This window comes from Prionailurus viverrinus, chromosome E1 (assembly GCF_022837055.1).
Source record: "Prionailurus viverrinus isolate Anna chromosome E1, UM_Priviv_1.0, whole genome shotgun sequence".
In the NCBI taxonomy this organism is placed as follows: Eukaryota; Metazoa; Chordata; class Mammalia; order Carnivora; family Felidae; genus Prionailurus; species Prionailurus viverrinus.
The window spans coordinates 9195654-9214166 of record NC_062574.1 but is presented as its reverse complement, the minus strand read 5'-3'; the positions used below and the strand labels follow the sequence as shown (position 1 = coordinate 9214166).

The 18513-nt window shown below is 43.0% G+C and overlaps 1 protein-coding gene across 5 annotated transcripts in view; it reads right to left on the bottom strand.

Moving 5' to 3' along the window:
- Positions 1–13786, bottom strand: part of ZNF286A (zinc finger protein 286A) — a 48207-nt gene extending 34421 nt beyond the window's left edge. For 4 of the 5 annotated variants that reach the window (XM_047832454.1, XM_047832458.1, XM_047832457.1 and 1 more), the window contains exons 1-5: positions 13686–13786; positions 13067–13287; positions 12041–12129; positions 8156–8270; positions 6775–6867 (exon numbers count right to left, since the gene is read on the bottom strand). In XM_047832454.1, the coding sequence (XP_047688410.1) occupies positions 6775–6867; positions 8156–8270; positions 12041–12129; positions 13067–13094 (325 nt within the window). In that variant the 5' untranslated portion in view covers positions 13095–13287; positions 13686–13786. Of the gene's footprint in view, positions 1–6774; positions 6868–8155; positions 8271–12040; positions 12130–13066; positions 13288–13498; positions 13632–13685 lie in introns of those variants that run through there. The other variant, XM_047832455.1, reaches the window with a different exon arrangement.
- Between the last annotated feature and the right edge of the window lie 4727 nt (positions 13787–18513).

The following is an 18513-nucleotide window of genomic DNA, read 5'->3' as shown; positions in this document are numbered from 1 at the left end:
GAGAATACAGGTTTACAAAAATGTAAAACAGTGTGTTTTCAGTACTTTTTTTTTTGGCAGCAAATAGTTGTTTTCATAAAAATTATATCATTTGCATTAACATGTAATGGGTTTATAATTGCTTTTTTACATAAAAATTTTTTTAGTATTTATTTTTGAGAGAGACAGAGAGCGAGTGGGGGAGGGACAGAAAGAGAGGGAGACACAGAATCTGAAGCAGGCTCCAGGCTCCGAGCTGTCAGCACAGAGCCCGATGCGGGGCTCGAACTCACGAACTGTGAGATCAAGACCTGAGCTGAGTCGGATGCTTAACCAACAGAGCCACCCAGGCATCCCTTTTTTTTTTTTTATTTTAGAGATAGAGACAGAGAGAGAGAGAGAGAGAGAGAGAGAGAGAGAGAGAGAGTGCACATGAGTGGGGGAGAGGGGCAGAGGGAGAGAGAGAATCTTAAACAGGCTCCACGCTCAGCACGGAGCCCGACATGGGGCTCAAATGCATGACCCTGGAAAATCAAGAGCTAGTCAACTGACTGAGCCCCCCAGGTGCCCGTGTAATTGTTATTTTTTTTCTATTATTATTTTTTTAATGTTTATTTACTTTTGATAGAATGTGTGTGTGTGGGGGGGGGAGGGGTTGCAGACAGAGAAGGAGATACAAAATCTTAAGCAGGCTCCAGGCTCCGAGCTATCAGCACAGAGCCTGATGTGGGACTCGAACCCAAAAACCGTGAGATCGTGACCTGAGCCGAAGTCAGACGCTTAACCCACTGAGCCACCGAAGTGCCCCTATTTTTTTTCCCTAAAGTTTATTTATTTTGAAAGAGACAGAGACAGAGACAGTGTGAGTGGGGGAGGGGCAGAGAGAGAGGGAGAGAGAGAGAATCCCAAGCAGGCTCTGCCCTGCCTGCTGTGCAGGGCCTGATGCGGGGCTTGAACTCACAAAACCGTGAGATCATGACCTAAGCCAAACCAAGAGTCGAACGCTTAACTGACTGAGCCACCCAGGCGTCCCCTATTTTTGTTATTTTTAAATGAATAACTTAATAGTTTAAATTGCTTTCAGTTTCATTTCTAATTCAGGAAGCATTGGTAAATATAAACCACATAAACAAAAGCTCGTGAGGGTCCTCAATAATCTTAAACTGGATCCTTTGACGCCAGAGTACCTAAGAACTGCTACGGGTACAGAAACAGGGAGAGTACGTGTGAGATAAGGTGGGAATGATGACGAAAAGCCAGACTTTACAAGACTTTGTCGACCTCAAGGATTTTGATTGTTTTCTAAGAGCAACAGGAAGACACTTCAATGTTTCAAGCAAAAAGATGACACCATCAGATTTGTATTTTGAAAACATCACTCTCACTGTAATATAAAGAATGGTGGAAGTCTATGGGGGCAAAGGTAGAACTGAGATTATCTGGGTAGTCCAGGCAAACAAAAGGGAGACGGAGGGAGGCTAAGAATGAAGAAATATTTACAATAAAATTAGATCAATGCAGTGACAAATTGGAAAAGGAGAGAGAGGGAGGGGTAGAAACCGTTCACAGATTTCTGGCTTGTGCAATTTGGTAAGACAGCGGGTGTCATTAAGACAATGATTGGAAAAGGATTCTCCTGGGTGGATGGAGAATTTGGGCATATATCAGGCAACCAGTTTCAAACACGCTGTACTGAGGCGTCTTTAACATAAGCAAATAAAGACATCAAATAGTTACACAAATGTTTAGAACAGTTGGCCCAAGAAGAGGTCTAGGCTGGAAATACAAATTTGGGATTCATCTAGATAGTGATGATCATTTGGTTGTGGGAGAAAATAGAGGCTGCAAACAGGCGACCAGTGGGACAAATCTGACCCTCAGACTTACTGTATTTGGCCCACCCTATTTATACAGATTTTTTTTAAGTTTTATGTATTTATTTTTAGAGAGAGAGAGAGAGAGTGGGAGGGAGGGGCAGAGAGAAAGACAGAGAGAATCCCAAGCAGGCTCCAGACTGTCAGCACAGACCCTAACAAGCGGAGATTGAACTCACAAACTGCAAGATCATGACTTGAGTCAAAATCAAGAGTTGGATTGACTTTAAATTCTTTTTAAATGTTTTTTTTTTTTTAATTTTTTTTTTCAACGTTTATTTATTTTTGGGACAGAGAGAGACAGAGCATGAACGGGGGAGGGGCAGAGAGAGAGGGAGACACAGAATCGGAAACAGGCTCCAGGCTCCGAGCCATCAGCCCAGAGCCTGACACGGGGCTCGAACTCACGGACCGCGAGATCATGACCTGGCTGAAGTCGGACGCTTAACCGACTGCGCCACCCAGGCGCCCCTCTTTTTAAATGTTTTTATTTATTTTTGAGAGACAGAGAGCGCACAAGCATGGGAAGGACAGAGAGAGAGAGAGAGAGAGAGGGAGTCACAGAATCTGAAGCAAGTTCCAGGCTCTGAGCTGTCAGCACGGAGCCCAAAATGGGGCTCATACGTGTAAACCACAAGGTTATGACCTGAGCTAAAGTTGAACACCTAACCAACTGAGCCACCTAGGCGCCCCAAGAGTTCGATAGACTTTTTTTTTTAATGTTTTATTTACTTTTGAGAGAGAGAGAGCGAGCACAAGTGAGCAGGGGAGGGGCAGAGAGAGAGGTAGACACAGAATTCCAAACAGGCTCCAGGCTCTGACCTGTCAGCACAGAGCCCAACGTGGGGCTCGAACTCACAAACCCTGAGATCGTGACCTGAGCTGAAGTCAGATGTTTAACCAACTGAGCCACCTAGGTGCCCCAAGAGTTGGATTGATCTTTTTTTTAATGTTTTATTTACTTTTGAGAGAGAGAGAGAGAGAGAGAGAGAGAGCGAGCGAGCAGGGGAGGGGCAGAGAGAGAGGGAGACACAGAATCTGAAGAAGGGTCTAGGCTCTGAGCTGTCAGCACAGAGCTTGACTCAGGGCTCGAACTCCCAAATCGCGAGATCATGACCCGAACCGAAGTCGGACGCTTAACCAACTGAGCCACCCAGGTTCCCCAAGAGTTGGATTGATTTTAACCGACTGAGCCACCCAAGCACGCCAGAGAGAGATCTTTCCAAGCACAAATCAAAAACTGGAAAATTTAGGAGCACCTGGGTGGCTCAGTCAGTTAAACATCTGACTTCAGCTCGGGTCGTGATCTCAAGGCTCGTGGGTTCGAGCCCCTCATCAGGCTCTGCACTGACAGCTCAGAGCCTGGAGCCTGCTTTGCATTCTGTGTCTCCCCCCCCCCCCCCCCACTCTGCCCCTCCCCTGCTTATTCCATCTCAAAGATAAATAAACTTAAAAAAAACTGGAATATTTAGAAGATTGTAATACATTAAATTTGTACATTAAAAAGCACCCAAAACTGAAGAACAAAACCTAGAAAAAACGTCTGACAAGGATTAAATGCCTCATGTATGAAGAGTTCTTGTAGCTCATTTAGAAAATGGCAAGATCTCCTGTAAAAAAAGGGAGAAGGGTTACAAATACGCAAGGCTCAAAAAGTGATATGCCTACATGGGGAAAAGATGAATCTATAATCACAGGGGAAGATTTTAGAACTCTCAGTATTCCAAAGAATAAGAGGATTTAAAAAAGGATATTAAGACAAGATTTCCTTTTGGAGATATACATACTATCAAGTATAATTAAAATAATTATTGTGATAATTAAAACATATTATTGCAGCATGGACAGATAAGTAAGACCAGAGAGCCTAGAAACAGACCCAAGTATACATGGGACCAGAGTTTACCAGAGTTAGGGTTACAAATCTGTGACAAAATATAGATTTTTCAATAAAAAGATGCTGAATTATCAGTTTTAAACATGGAAAAAGAGAAAAGTAGTTCCTATTTCACACAATATGCAAACCCCAAGTATCTACCTGCAAGATAAAACTTGAACATTTTAGAATAAAGTATAGATTATCTTCCTGGCGCTGGAATAAGAAGACAATTCAGAAAAAGCATAAAGTATATTAAAAAAAAAAATAAAAGACAGGGCACCTGGGTGGCTCAGTTGGTTAAGTGCCTGAGGTTTGATTTAGGCTTAGGTTACGATCTCGTGGTTTGTGAGTTCGAGCTCCACGGCTGGCTCCGTGCTGACAGCATGGAGCCTGCTTGGGATTCCCTTTCTCTCCCTCACTCTCTGCACCCCTCCTTCAAAATAAATAAATAAACTTAAAAAAAAGATAAATCCATTTATATTAGTATCTAAAATATGTAAATAACTCCAACAAATCAAGAAAAAGGTGTGAATGGCCCAATTTCCAAAAAAAAAAAAAAAAAAAAAATAAGGCAAAGAATGTAAGTAGGTAATTTACAAAAGAGGAAACCTGAGTAGCTAATGAAATATATGAATTACTAAAACTCGTAACCAGAGAACCATAAATTAAAAAACATGAAATTTCATTTCACACCCATCAGACTGACACAAATTACTACATCTGATAGCATCACCTGTTGGCCCGGATGAAGGTAGGACCTTGGCAGTTCCTAACGAAGCCAAACATGTGATACTTGAAGATTCAGTCCATCTTGGGGCGCCTGGGTGGCGCAGTCGGTTAAGTGTCCGACTTCAGCCAGGTCACCATCTCGCGGTCCGTGAGTTCGAGCCCCGCGTCAGGCTCTGGGCTGATGGCTCGGAGCCTGGAGCCTGTTTCCGATTCTGTGTCTCCCTCTCTCTCTGCCCCTCCCCCGTTCATGCTCTGTCTCTCTCTGTCCCAAAAATAAATAAAAAACGTTGAAAAAGAAAATTAAAAAAAAAAAAAAGATTCAGTCCATCTTATCCTGGTTACGTACCTAAACCAAATCTCAAGACGAATATAAAGACTCAATAAAAGGATGATCGTTGCAACTGTCTTAGTAACAGCAGAGAAATTAAACTGTTCAGTTCACTTACACAATGGACTTACTCCACAGCAGTTAAAATGAACACAATTCACATGTATTAACACATGTATGAACACAATTCACATGATAGGTACTATCAAAATACAGTGTGAAGCTATAAGAGAATTGGATTACAAAATAAAAAGTACAACATAATACTATGCACACATAATTATTACTATTTTTTTTTTTTTTATCTTAGGGAGAGAGAGAGAGTGTGAGCAGGGGAGAGGGACAGAGTAGGAGAGAGGAAACACTCAACAGAGCCTGACACGGGGCTGGATCCCATGACCCTGAGATCGTGACCTAAACCAAAGTCAAGACTGAGACGCTTAACTGACTGAGCCACCCAGGCACCCCTACAATTGTTCTTTGACGTGTGTATATGTATATGTGTGAGTACACACACACACACACACACACACACACACACACACACACACTAGAATGATTCACCCCAACTAGTTACTTCTAGGGACAGAGCAAATAAAAGGACTTTAAATCTGTCCCATTTTTTACTTCTTAAAAAGATATCACACACCTCTAAGAATGGCTAAAATGAAGCAGACAGACAATATTAAGTGCTGGTGAGGATGTGGGGCAACTCACATACTCTGCTAGTGGGAGGGTAACTATAATTAAGACAATGACTTTGGAAGCCTAATATGGTGCCATCTACCAAAATACCGGCCCCAGGATCCAACAATTCTACCTGTGTGTTTGTCCAACAGAAATGCATATACCGACATACCTTGTTTCATTCCACTTAATTGTGCTTCGCAGATACTGCCTTGTGTTTTGCCTTTTACAGATGGAAGGTTTGTAGCAACCCTGCATCAAACAAGTACATCAACGCCATTTTTCCAGCAGCATTTGCCCACTTGGTGCCTCTGGGTCACATTTTGGTAATTCTTGCGGTATTTCAAACTTTTTCATTAGTACTGTATTTGTTATGGCGATCTGCGATCAGTGATTACGGTTTGCTGAAGGCTCATATGACACGAGTTTTAGACAACATTTTTAAATTAAGGTATGCGTGTTGTTTGGTTTTTAGACATAATGCTATTGTACCCTGTAGCGTAATATAAACATAGCTTTTACATGCAACGGGAAACCCAAAAATTCATTTCACTTCCTCTACTGCAACACTTGCTTTACTCTGGTGGTCTGGAACCAAACCCACAGTATCTCCAAGGCATGCCTGCATGGGTTCACCAGAAGACATGTAAAAGAATATACAGGGCAGTCTTCTTCATTTAGCCCCAACCTAGAAACTACCCACACGCCCATCTCAAGAGAACGGATAAACTGGTATACTGACATAATGAAAGATGGCACAACAAAGACAATGAACTGTAAGTACATGCGAGAACATGGATGTATCTCACGGTCATGTTCAGTGAAGAAAGCCGGACATTGGAATATACAATAGGATTCTGTCTAAATGAAGTTTAAGAACAAGTTCTATGGTGTTAGAAGTTGGGATAAGGTCACCCTTGGAAGGAATGAAGGGACAAGGGTGCTTCCGGGCTGGTGAGGTTGCTTCTTGATCTGGGCAGTAGTCACATGAACGTGTTCATTTGCGAAAATTCGAAGAACTGTACGGTTATGATATTTCTATTTTGCATTGCAAAATAAAGAAACAAAGGCAAAAAAGCAAAGTATTGGCATATGTCTGGTTTTGACAGTGAACACATGTGTTATTTTATTTTCTCAACTTTCATATTATTTAAAAAGCTGTATAATTTAAAATAAGATATTAAAAAAATAAAAGCGCGTGGGTATTGCCAGTATTCTTTTTTAAGCACGGAAAAGTGTCACTTTTTCGCCGTCCTGTGGCGTTACTGTTTCTGAAGACTCCCATGCATCTGACTCACCTGAATAGCTGCTTTTGGGGGCTTTTCTCTCAAGCATCAGTGGTTCTTTTCCGCTCTCCAAATTGTAGTTCTCAGATTTGGAAACTGGAAGCCCTGCTCACAGAAAGAAAGAGAGAGAGAACGAGAGGGAGGAAGGAAGGAAGGAAGGAAGGAAGGAAAGAAAGGAAAGGAAAGGAAAGGACAACAACAAAAAGAAACAGGACTTAACTATTTGTGATGGGCACAAAGGTCTATTCTAGAGCACAGTCCCAACCCCTTGATCTACAAAGATAGGATATTAAAAGAAGATCAGAAATAAGGGAGGATGGACCTTGAATGGAACTCAAAATATCTGCAGCAAGAGTCTGGGTCTGGTAAGGAGTTTATATGCACTGGAAAAGGCAAATGTATCTGCCGGTCAAAAAGAAGAGAATTTCTCAGGGCACCTGGCTGGCTGGCTCAGTGGGGAGAGCACATGACTCTTGATCTGAGGGTCATGAGTTCAAGCCCCGCGTTGGGTGTAGCGCTTACTTAAAAAGGAAGAAGACAATTTCTCTTTATTTTTCTATTGAGGAAGTTCCAGAGAGACACCGCAGGTGAGTCCTTAGCTTAGGGAAGAGGTAGAGAAAGTGGGACCTCAGTGGCAGCACCAAAAAGTTGTGCCCTGTGGCGACTAGAGTTTTTGTCTCCTTTTTAATAGTATTTCCCTTTCTTCCTTCTTCATTTATCAGAACCCACTTTCTTAGGGAATTTATTACACAAGCATAAAATTAATTCAAGGCAAAAAGTACTAAATTAGAAAATGATGGCAACAAATTACTGATACAAATAGAACTTCTGAATGTTCATGTGTAAATATCACCGGGAGAAGATAACATAGTTCCTTCTACCCCCGAAAGAACACATACATGTGGGAGTACCCATTCGCACATTCCCACACCCACACACCCTTCACGGAAGTGAGCGTAAGATCCACACTGGCCAGACAGTAATTTCTCTCTCTGAGAGACTTATGCCACCTTAGAGCTGCCGATGGCCATCTTTGCCGCATGGGGAGAGCCTGAGAATAAAGCTAATATAGGGCAAAGCCAAGCCACGTGATTAAAACAAAATAAAGGAGATATCTGACCATATTTATAATTTCCTGAACCAAGATCCTTATGCCCTTTAAGTTAGTGTGAAATAGGTTTCTGTCATTTGAATCCAAAGAATTTTGATATAAAACAAGCACAGACATTTCACCAAGAACCAAGGGCAGAAATAGATTTTCTCTGGGCCCAAAGGGATCAATACTTCATGATTTCTGAATGCAAAAGTGAATGCTTTGTTAAGCTATTTCACTTTCAATAAAGTAATGACGTCCCCAAAGCAGATTTGAGTCACAATGAGAACCCATCCTTACAAAGCGACACCAGGTTCCTATAGTTCTCCAGCATCACCTCCCTTTGGGCAGGATCCAGCTTCCCCCACTCCTCTGGGGTAAAGTCCATGGCCACATCCTTGAATGTCACTGATGCCTAAGACACAAACATACTTTTGTTCACATCTTTCACTCAACAGACTCAATTTCACCCCCCCAATTTCTGATGGCCCTAGAGTAGATGTGTAAAATACATGCATGAGGGGAATGGTTGTGATAAATGACAAGCCTTGTCATGTATTCAAATTCGGAATACTCCAAAGTCACTGGGTATCACCTATGTCCTAGATTCAATATGAGAACCGAAAGAAGACAGACTGTGGTTTTTCCATCGAGACCACAGTTCTTCTGGGAAATGAAGAGCTGAAACATGAACCAGTGAGTCAACAATGCAATTTGGCAAAGTAAACAAAAAAAGAGCAGAGGAAAAATGATGCATGTCTGCATAACTCTCCTGGTGAGTCCTCAATAAAAACTCAAAGAATTAACCTAGCCAATCAGAAGATGAACTGAAATGCAAAACTTGCAAAGGAAGAAGTTACGGAACGAAAAGATTGGCAAAAGGCACCAAATCCAGGTAGGCATGGAATTCAAGGCAAAAAGCATTAAATTGGAAACTACCAGCAACAAACTGAAGGCACAGATATAACTTATAAACGTTGTAAATATCATAGGATTAAGTTTATATAACACAAAATATATAAAAGCTGTAATGAATTATTACAAGTGAGATAAATGTTAACTTTCAGAGAATCTCAATGGAGAGTATTTGAAAACTCTTTTTACAACATTTCTTTAAGTCTAAAATTACTTCAAAATAACGTTTCCAAAGTGGAAATGATCTGAGATTTAAATAACAAGAATAAAAAAAAAACAAGAATTGTCCTTGAAAAATAAAATGAAATAAAAATCATTGAGTAGCCACTAAACAGACAAGATATTATGAGTAAAAAATGAACTTGGTCCTATAATCTGCATATCTATAGCTGAAATGACACTCAACGGGAATTAATTTCCAGATTAAAAGAAAAAAAAAAAACAGAAAAATGCCAACTATTGCACAAAAGGCAGGAAACAATACAAAAGAACAAAGCATAGCAAACAGAATTATAAAAATCACGTGGTAAAAATCTGAAACATAACAAGTAATTAATATGAATTAGTTAATTTACCTCATAAAAAGGTGGGGTTTTTTTGTTTTTGTTTTTTTTAAATGTTGCATCCTCTTTACAGAAAGGGTTCTCAAAAAAAAAAAAAATCCAAAGTTGGGATGCGAGGGAAGTGAAATATACATCACACTGTTATCCTCAGTAGGGAGAAGTGGGGGACTGAATGGGAGGAAGTAATATTACCTTTATCTTTATAAATGTCTGTGCTGTTCACCTGGTTACAGTGAGCAAGAATTAAAACTTTAACGTTTTAAGAAATCTAGTAAGTTAAAGACAAAAAATAGCCCAGGAAAATTCTACTAAGAAAGTTGCAAAGTTGGCATCAAGCAAAATCTAATGCATTGCAAAAGACATTTAAAAAAAAAAATTCCATAAAAGGTTTAATACACCCGGAAGCGATAACAATCCTGAATCCATTACCAAAGTGTTGAAATATATAAAGCGCTCACCTTTCCCTTGGTACCTATACCCCGATTTTCCTCTGGCTGCTATGCTTGGCTACTTTTAGTATAGTTCAGGTGGTATTCCATCCCTGACTCATGGGTGGGACATGTATTTATAAGGGTGTGTGCAGGCATATCCCCTAGGTCTAACCAATTGGAAAATTACCATCAGATCTGGCCAATAATGGTGCCAGAATGTGCCTAGTGCCCATTAAAGAGTTAATTCCAGGACTTGTTGGAACGAATAGGAGAGAAAATGCCTTTTTTTCCTCTGGTCTTCAACATGGGAAGATGTAAGCCTAAATATGTTAGGAGCCAGCACTAGGAAAAGAAAGTCTGCTTGACAGCAAAACCCAATGAGGGAGGGAAAAAAAGGTCACTGAAATGGATAGAGTAAGTTCTAATAATACTGTTTGAACTCCATACCACGCTTGGATGTTTCACTTATGTTAGTCAATAACTCTTTTTGCTTAAGCCAGTTTTGAGTTTTCATGAGCTGCATCTTAAAACTTCTTGACTAATACACGCTTTGAGATTCATGTAAGGCAGTGGAGAAACCAAGGGAGACAAGCAAGTATACAGAAGGATCATGAGAAGGGGTGCTCAGCCCGAAGAGCGTGTGACTCTTGATCTCGGGGTAGTGAGTTCGAGACCCATGTTTGGTGTAGAGATTGCTTAGATAAATAAAAAACTAAAAAACTTTAAGAAAAAAAAAAAAAAAAAAGGATCCTGAGAAGTCACTTTTCAAACAGTACGAATGTGCCAGTGTCTACTTTTTCGCTTCGGATTATAGTAGCAAAAAGAAAGGCTAATTGAGGTACGCCACGCACATCATGGGGAGCTCTGTCTTCTCCCCAACTTTTCAAAATACAAATAGTTAAGAGACTAATACACTGTTTGCCCACACAGTCCAACCACCACTCGAATTCAACAATTCTTAGTATTTTCCCTCGGGAAGGGGGGTGGATCGGGAAGTAAGCTGCAGACGTAACAGTTCACCTCTAAAATACTTCAACATTCATCAATTTGGAGGGCTGGATTCTAATTCTTTAAATTAAGCCTTCAGGGGCGCCTGGGTGGCTCAGTCAGTTAAGTGTCCGACTTCAGCTCAGGTCATGATCTCGCGGTCTGTGGGTTCAAGCCCCATGTCGGGTTCTGTGCTGACGGCTCAGAGCCTGGAGCCTGTTTCAGATTCTGTGTCTCCCTCTCTCTCTGACCCTCCCCTGTTCACGCTCTGTCTCTGTCTCAAAAATAAATAAACGTTAAAAAAATTAGAGGCACCTGGGTGGCTCAGTCGGTTAAGTAGCCGACTTCAGCTCAGGTCAGATCTCGCGGTCCGTGAGTTCGAGCCCCGCGTCGGGCTCTGGGCTGATGGCTCAGAGCCTGGAGCCTGCTTCCGATTCTGTGTCTCCCTCTCTCTCTGCCCCTCCCCCGTTCATGCTCTGTCTCTCTCTGTCTCAAAAATAAATAAAATGTTAAAAAAAAAAATTAAAAAAAAAAAATAATAATAAATTAAGCCTTCAGGGGGTGCCTGGGTGGCTCAGTCCGTTGAGCAACCGACCTTTACTCAGGTCATGATCTCACGGTGGGGCTCTGTGCTGTCAGCTCGGAGCCTGGAGCCTGTTTCGGATTCTCTGTCTCCCCCTCTCTCTCTCTGCCCCTACCCCGCTCACACTTTGTCTCTCTCTCTCTCTCAGATATAAATAAATGTTTAAAAATAAAATAAGTTCCTGGGGCGCCTGGGTGGCTCAGTCGGTTAAGTGTCGACTTCAGCTCAGGTCACGATCTCGCGGTCCGTGAGTTCGAGCCCCCTGTCGGGCTCTGGGCTGATGGCTCAGAGCCTGGAGCCTGCTTCTGATTCTGTGTCTCCCTCTCTCTCTGCCCCTCCCCCATTCATGCTCTGTCTCTCTCTGTCTCAAAAATAAATAAAACCTTAAAAAAAAAAAAAAAAAAAAAAAAAAAAAAAGTTCCCTAAGTTACCAAGCACAGAAAGAGCATAAACAGTCCAAGAAGGACAATGCTCCTCCTATGCCTGTTGAATGACAATAAATACTAGATGGAGAGGGTACTGGGGTAAGTAGAAGACATTTTCTACGGAGTGCATTATATACCCAAGCAAGTCTCTTAGAACTGGAACCCAGCTCTCTACTCGAGCTCTAGCGGACAACGAAAGCCCACCCTAAAAACAAGGGGGTACGTGTGCACTCTGAGAAATCAGGCGGCGTTTTCAATAATCGGTAGGGACTCCCACTCACCTGGGATCTAGCTGTGAGTCGCAGAGCTGCCACTTCCCCCTCTTCTGTGCTCCGCTCTTGGGAAAGGGGAGCATCCTGGGAAGACAGAGCTAAGGGCAAGAAAGCAGTGATGATAGGGCCTGAATCCATCTTGTGACTCGGATCAGCCAAATCCCCCCCCCCCCACCCCACCATACGAATGAAGCTCCCTACCAGCACCGTAACAGAAGGGAGCCCCAAACAACCCAGGATCCCAGCGTCACGGCCAATGTCCAGAAGCACTGCTACAATTATAACACATTCTGGAAGATGGCACTCTCTGATCTCGAAAACAAAATAAGTCCGTTTGATCCCTGAGCCGAACGTCCCTATCAGAAAAACAGACTCAACTGGTTTGCAAAAAGCATCCTGCAAGCTTACTGAAAACCGGAGACTGCTGTATCCCATCTCCAAATAATTATCGTTAGTTGAGTCTGTGGTGCGATCTAGAAATCTAACAAGCACCCGGGCATGTAATTCTGATGTAGGAAGCCGAACTTCAACAAAGACTGTTCTAGTAGCACTGGAAGTCAGTCACGGACTTCTAGGCCTGTTTTCTCCTGTATAACACAAAAATCCCTTGCTTTTTGAAATCATAGGGCTGTTGTCCAGACAAAAAGGCATCAAAGGTATGGGAAATACTTTTGCCAAGCAAAAAGCTAAGTTCTCAGACCGATGATTGAGGCTAGGATGGCATAATCATCTGGGAAGAAGAAGGTGGGTGAAAAAGTAATCGAGGCTATGTTCACGCCTTAGAAGCTAACATTCCGCTCGGACTTTGGGGGTGGCTTTGAAGGGTCCATTGTGCGCCCAGCTGGAGAGGAAAGGGGCATGGATCCCACACCAAGCCCTCCCTGCTCACTCAAAGAGGCCATCCGTCCCCCAGACAAAGGAGACGGACAGCACTCTCAACCAAGAGCCACCTCCTGTGAGGCCAACTGATTTCCCTTCAGGAGGAAGGAATTCGGCCCTTCCACAACACAAGTTCAATACTTCTGCAACTCTCACCTCTCTTCTCGTGCACATCGGTCTCCATGATCACCACCTGCTCCCGGTTCCGATCTCCCCCGCCAGTTCAGACTTCTCCGGGCCGAACAGTGAGAAGCCTCCGTGGCCTCGTCGTCCTCCCTCCTGCCTTCCCTCGGGGGGCTCCGCTGAAAGGTTTCGATCTGGTCGGGTCGGGTTTCTTCCTCACTCTCGAGCCTGGCTCGGTGCCGCGAGGCTGGAACCTGGAAACCCGGGGAGAGCATCCCTGAGGCTGGGTGCCAGGTGCCTGTCCCTGCAGCTCGCAGCTGTCCCTGGGGGCACCGAGCGGCTGCACGGGTCCAGCCAAGGTAGCAGGCGCGCAGACAAACCCCGCCGCGCTCCGGCCTCTCCCCGAAGCCCCGCGCCTGCCCCGCGGCCCCGCCCGTCGCGCCCCCGCCCGCACCGCGCTCGCACCCGCGTCCCGGGGAGGCGGCACCGCGGGAGGGATTCGGCCCGGAGCGCGAAGGGATGGGGCTCATGATCCTCCCTCGAGGCCCCTTCCACAAACGCGCACTCCAGCCCCGACTCGGCACGGAAGGATGCCCCAGGGGCCACCATCTAGGCTGGGCGGAGAAGAGCGGCAGGCGAGCGGCCAACTCACCTCCCATCCCGGGCCTGACAAAGGCTACGAACTTCTTGGGCCAGCTCGGAGTCGCGCATGCGTAAGAAGGAGCGGGGGGGGCAAGGCTGGCAGGCCTCAGCCAGCCCCGGAACTACGAATCCCAGAAGCCTCTGGGCGCTGCCAGACTCCTTTTCTCAGCAGGTGGGAGCACACGTGGCGCGGCTGGGAGACTCGAAGGAGCTGTGGTCTCCTTTCCTCTCGCGAGAGTATCGGGCCGCAACGCTCGTGTCGGACTCTCCCCGGGGAGAGCGCGGACGCCGAGAGGCTGCGCCGCGTCGGCGGGTACCCGCGCTTTGTCTCCTCGTGGGACCGCCGCGCAGTGCTTAGGGCCGCTGAGGACTTCAACCCTGACGACTCAGCTGTCAGATTATATGAGGGCATGTGGCTTTCCCCGTATTTTTGTCCTCCCAAACTCCTCCTTTGCCTTCAAACAATGTGAAAGGTGTATTTTGGGGAACAGCGGGTTGTGTCCCCAAACCGCTGTTTGTGCGTCCATAGACGGCTTGTGATGCAGAACACTGACTTCTGTGAGATAGATGAGTTGAAAAGACTCGGCCAGTTTCAACAAGTGGGAGCAGCAGATTCTTTGCAGCCATAACAATTAATTGAAATTTATCAAAAGAGGTTGTTTGCCCAAGGGAGAGTGGTTAGTCTTTTATTGTATTCTTTCACTAACCTCTAACTAACCAAACTCTAAAACCTCTAAACTGCCTTTCCTCATCTCGACGAATGACTTTCATTCGTCGTTTGCCCACAAACCCCTCTGCAAAAGCCAGAACCAGAATATGCTCAACTCTTCTTTTCCACGGTCTATCTCCAAGTCCCTAACTCAAGTTTTCTTTCCCACCAGTGTATTCTGCTCACTTTCTGGTCAGGGATCATTCTAAAGCAAGAATATAACGTTACTTTATTGCCAAAATCTTTTGAAATGGTTTTCAAAAACTTTGGGGAAAAATGATTTTTAGTCCCCGCAAGAAGGCACCCCTTCTCTGGCCCCCGTTATCCGGCATAGCTCCCATCATTCACACCCTTGTGTAATCCGTCTTGAGTGTGGGTAGGACCGGTGACTCACTGTTAAACAATTGCACACGACAAGGTGACGTGATTCTAATGCTTCTTGCTAGAAGACTCCTTGCTGGCTTTGATATAAAAAGGGTTGGTGTTGGGGAGGGGGCCCACATGACAAGGAACTGTGGGTGGCCAGCAAGAACCCAAACGCTGCCAACAACCCCCTGGTGCTTGGAAGTGGATCATTTCTAGGATAGTCTACACACGAGAACCTAGCCCTGGCTGACAGCTTAATAGCTGGCTGCTGAGGACCCAGTTAAGCTGTCCTCAGACCTCACCTGAAGACAGTACGAGATGATAAATGCATGCTGTCTTGAGCCACTAAATGTATAGCAATGTTGTCATGCAAAGAAAAGCTAACTAATACAGCATCCTAACTTAAATGTCTAGCTCCTTTCCCCAAACCCAACCTGGATATCCTGTGGCAGGAGGGAGGTTGTTGGATTGAGAGACTACTGAAAAATTGATTGGAAACCCTCTGGAACACTAATGGCTACGGTTGGTCCTAGGGTGTGTGTGTGTGTGTGTGTGTAGGTGGGGATAGAATGGCAGCAGCAGTGGAAGACAGATGCCAAAAGGAGACTGCAGGTAGGTGCTATAGGGAGTGGGGCTGCTTTTTAGTGTTTTTTGTTTTTTGCTTTTTTCTGGTCCTTTCCATCTACTCTCACATTGAGCTGGGTAATTCCTTGCCTACTCCTTCACCATTTCACAGGGTAGCCTTAGAGCTGGGCTGGGAGAAGAGTGGGTACTGATAGATGCAAGTATATTCATCTCAAAGGATTTTATTCAGCTTTCTCCCACCCCGACACACACACACACACACACACACACACACACACACACACACACACAGAGTGAGCCAGCTGATTATTGTAAAAAAAGAGGTAGAGATAGGTCCTCTGAGGGATAAGGTAATCTGTTAGGGAGAGGGTGGTATATGGGGAGTGACCTTGCCCAAATGTTACCGCAATAGATTCTCTGCTTTAAAAATAACTCAAATCCCCCTAAGTGCCCCTTGCCATCTCCACAGACAAACGTATGATCTACAGCTTGTGCCCTTCCTGGTAAGTTGAAGAGGATAAAGGAAACACTCCAGGGCTTGGTTCTCTTCCCTCCCTATTATTATCGGCTTATAACCTGTTGGGCCCATGGGGGGAGGGGGGGGAGATATCTGAAGAATTTTATTGCTATAAAAAGAAAATAAACTGAACAATTTATAACATATAAAGCAGAAATCAAGAGTTGGATGCTTAACCGACAACCACCCAGGTGCCCCAATAAGCAGCAATTTTAATAAGCAAAGGAACTTATATACCAGCTTGTCTTGAGTGCTGCAAGACAAGTTTATCTCTGCACCCACCCACCAGAATCTTTAAAGTTTATAAAGAGGCCTTAACTGGGTTCAGTCACATATTCAGTCCACATGGTCTCAATAACACATTACTCTCTAAAGGCTGCATCCCCAAAATGACCCTTACTGTGGCAATGGTGGGCAGAATATATATTTCCAAGGACAAGGGAGGGGGCAAGGAGCCTCCCATTGTTTGGGTCTAACTCACAGCTCAACTGGCAGTCACTCTTGATTATCTCTTCCAAAATAAATAACAAAAAACTCTAAAAACTCCCAGAAACAAAACAGATCACCTACAAAACAAAGTTCAATGCTAAATCCCCAGTGTCAAAAACAGCACCTGGAATTGTGTGGCCCTTCAGTAAATAATAATCGCATAAATAAATCTGATTGTTCAATCGTAGTACTGACTGCAGAAGAAAGTGTAATGGTGTTTTCAAGTTGGAAAAGATAAAACTTAGAATTTTAGTTAAGTACCATGTAATTGAGGCAAAATAAAGATGCTCTTATGCATACAGGACCTTGGAAATATTCTTGGACGAAGTATTTCTGCAAGAAGAAAAAATTCAAGAAGATGCTTCAAGATATAAATAAAGAGAAATAATTAGCCAAGAGTTTATCATCATCTTGGAAAGAATTTAGTAAAGAGTTTATCATCATCTTAACGAAGGAACAGAGGTAGTAAGACAGGGTGACACCAACTACGTGTCAGTACCCAACGATCCAGTACTAAAATTTTAATACCATTGGGGATGAGGGTGGGAAGTAGAAATGCAAAAGTGAGGTAATTAAGTTACTTGTCTTGATTACAGGGAGAATACACATATTCACAAGCTTAATAAATGGATGGAATTGGGGGGAAAACATAGGTGTGAGTTTTAATAAGTTAGGTACAAGTACCATGAGAGTAAAAGTAGATGTAACATTCAAACCAGAAGAAAATAATTGATTATTTAATGGAAACCCAGACAAGAGGAAAACAAGAAACAACAATAAAGTATGATCAAGGGAAAACATTGAATGACTTATTATAGAATTTATCACAATAAATGTAAATGAGTCACACCCATCCGTCAAAAGGCAGAGAATCTCTGAATTAAAAACAAACAAAAAACTAACATGAACCCCAAGATGCAGCAATATATTTTTTACAAAAGATACACTGGAAACTAAACAACAGAGAAGTATTAAAAACAAAGTGATGGCAAAGGATATACCAGGCAAAGAACTAAAAGAATACCCAGATAAAACGTTATTATTAATAAAATTAGACTCAAGATAAAAACAACATAATGGACAAAAGAGGGACCCCATATACTTATAAAGCTCATGAGAAGTATAATCTATTGTATTGGCCTATATTTCTACTCTTTCCATTGTTCTTTCTTCTTTTCTGATGCTCCGTGAGTCCTTCCTTTATCATGTCTTTTTTGTTGTTGTTGTTGTTAGAAATTCTCTTAGCCATTCTTTAAGGGTAGGTCTGCTAAGTGACAAATTCTCATTGTTACCATTCATCTGAGAATGTCTGGAATGCCTCTTCATTCCTGAAGGATAGTTTCTTTGGGTATTCAATTCATGGTCGGCAATTCTTTCCCTTCAAATTGACACACTTGAAAATGTACCATTTTCTTCTGGCTTTTATGGTTCCAAATATGAGAAACCTGCTGTCATTCAGTGGTGTGCCCCTATAGGTAATGTGACATTTCTCTGCTGCTTTCAAGATTTCTTCTGTGCATTTAGTTTGCAGAATTCTAATTATGATGTGTCTTGTTCAGGATTTATTTATGTTTATTTATTTGGGATTTGTTCAGCTCCTTGAATCTGTAAATTTATGTCTTTTACCAAGTTTTGGAACTTATCTGCCATTATTTCCTTAAATACTCTTTCAGCTTCACCCTGTCTTTCCTCTTCTTTTGGGACTCACGTTAACATTGCTTAATCTTTTGTCATTGTCCCAACAGGTCCCTGAGGCTCTGTTCATTTTTTTTGTCAGTGTGTTTTTCTGTTTTTCAGATTGAGTTCATTCTATTGATCTGTACCTAAGTTCATAGATCCTATTATCTGTCATCTCCACTCTACTATTGAGCCTATCCAGTGAGGTTTTTATTTCAGTATTTGTATTTTTTAGTTTTATAATGTTCATTTGTTTCTGTATAACTTCTTTTCTTGGCTACGATTTAAAATTTTTAAATTTGTTTTGAGAGAATTTGTAAATTCTTACTGAAATATTTTTTTCAAATGATGGCTCCTTTAAATCCCTGTTGGAGGAATCAAAAATCTGATTCTTCTCAGCGCTGACATTGTCAACTGTCTCTTCTCCTTCAGGTTGTGATTGTCCTGGTTCTTGGTATGATGAGTGATTTTGTATTGATTCCTGGATATTCTGTC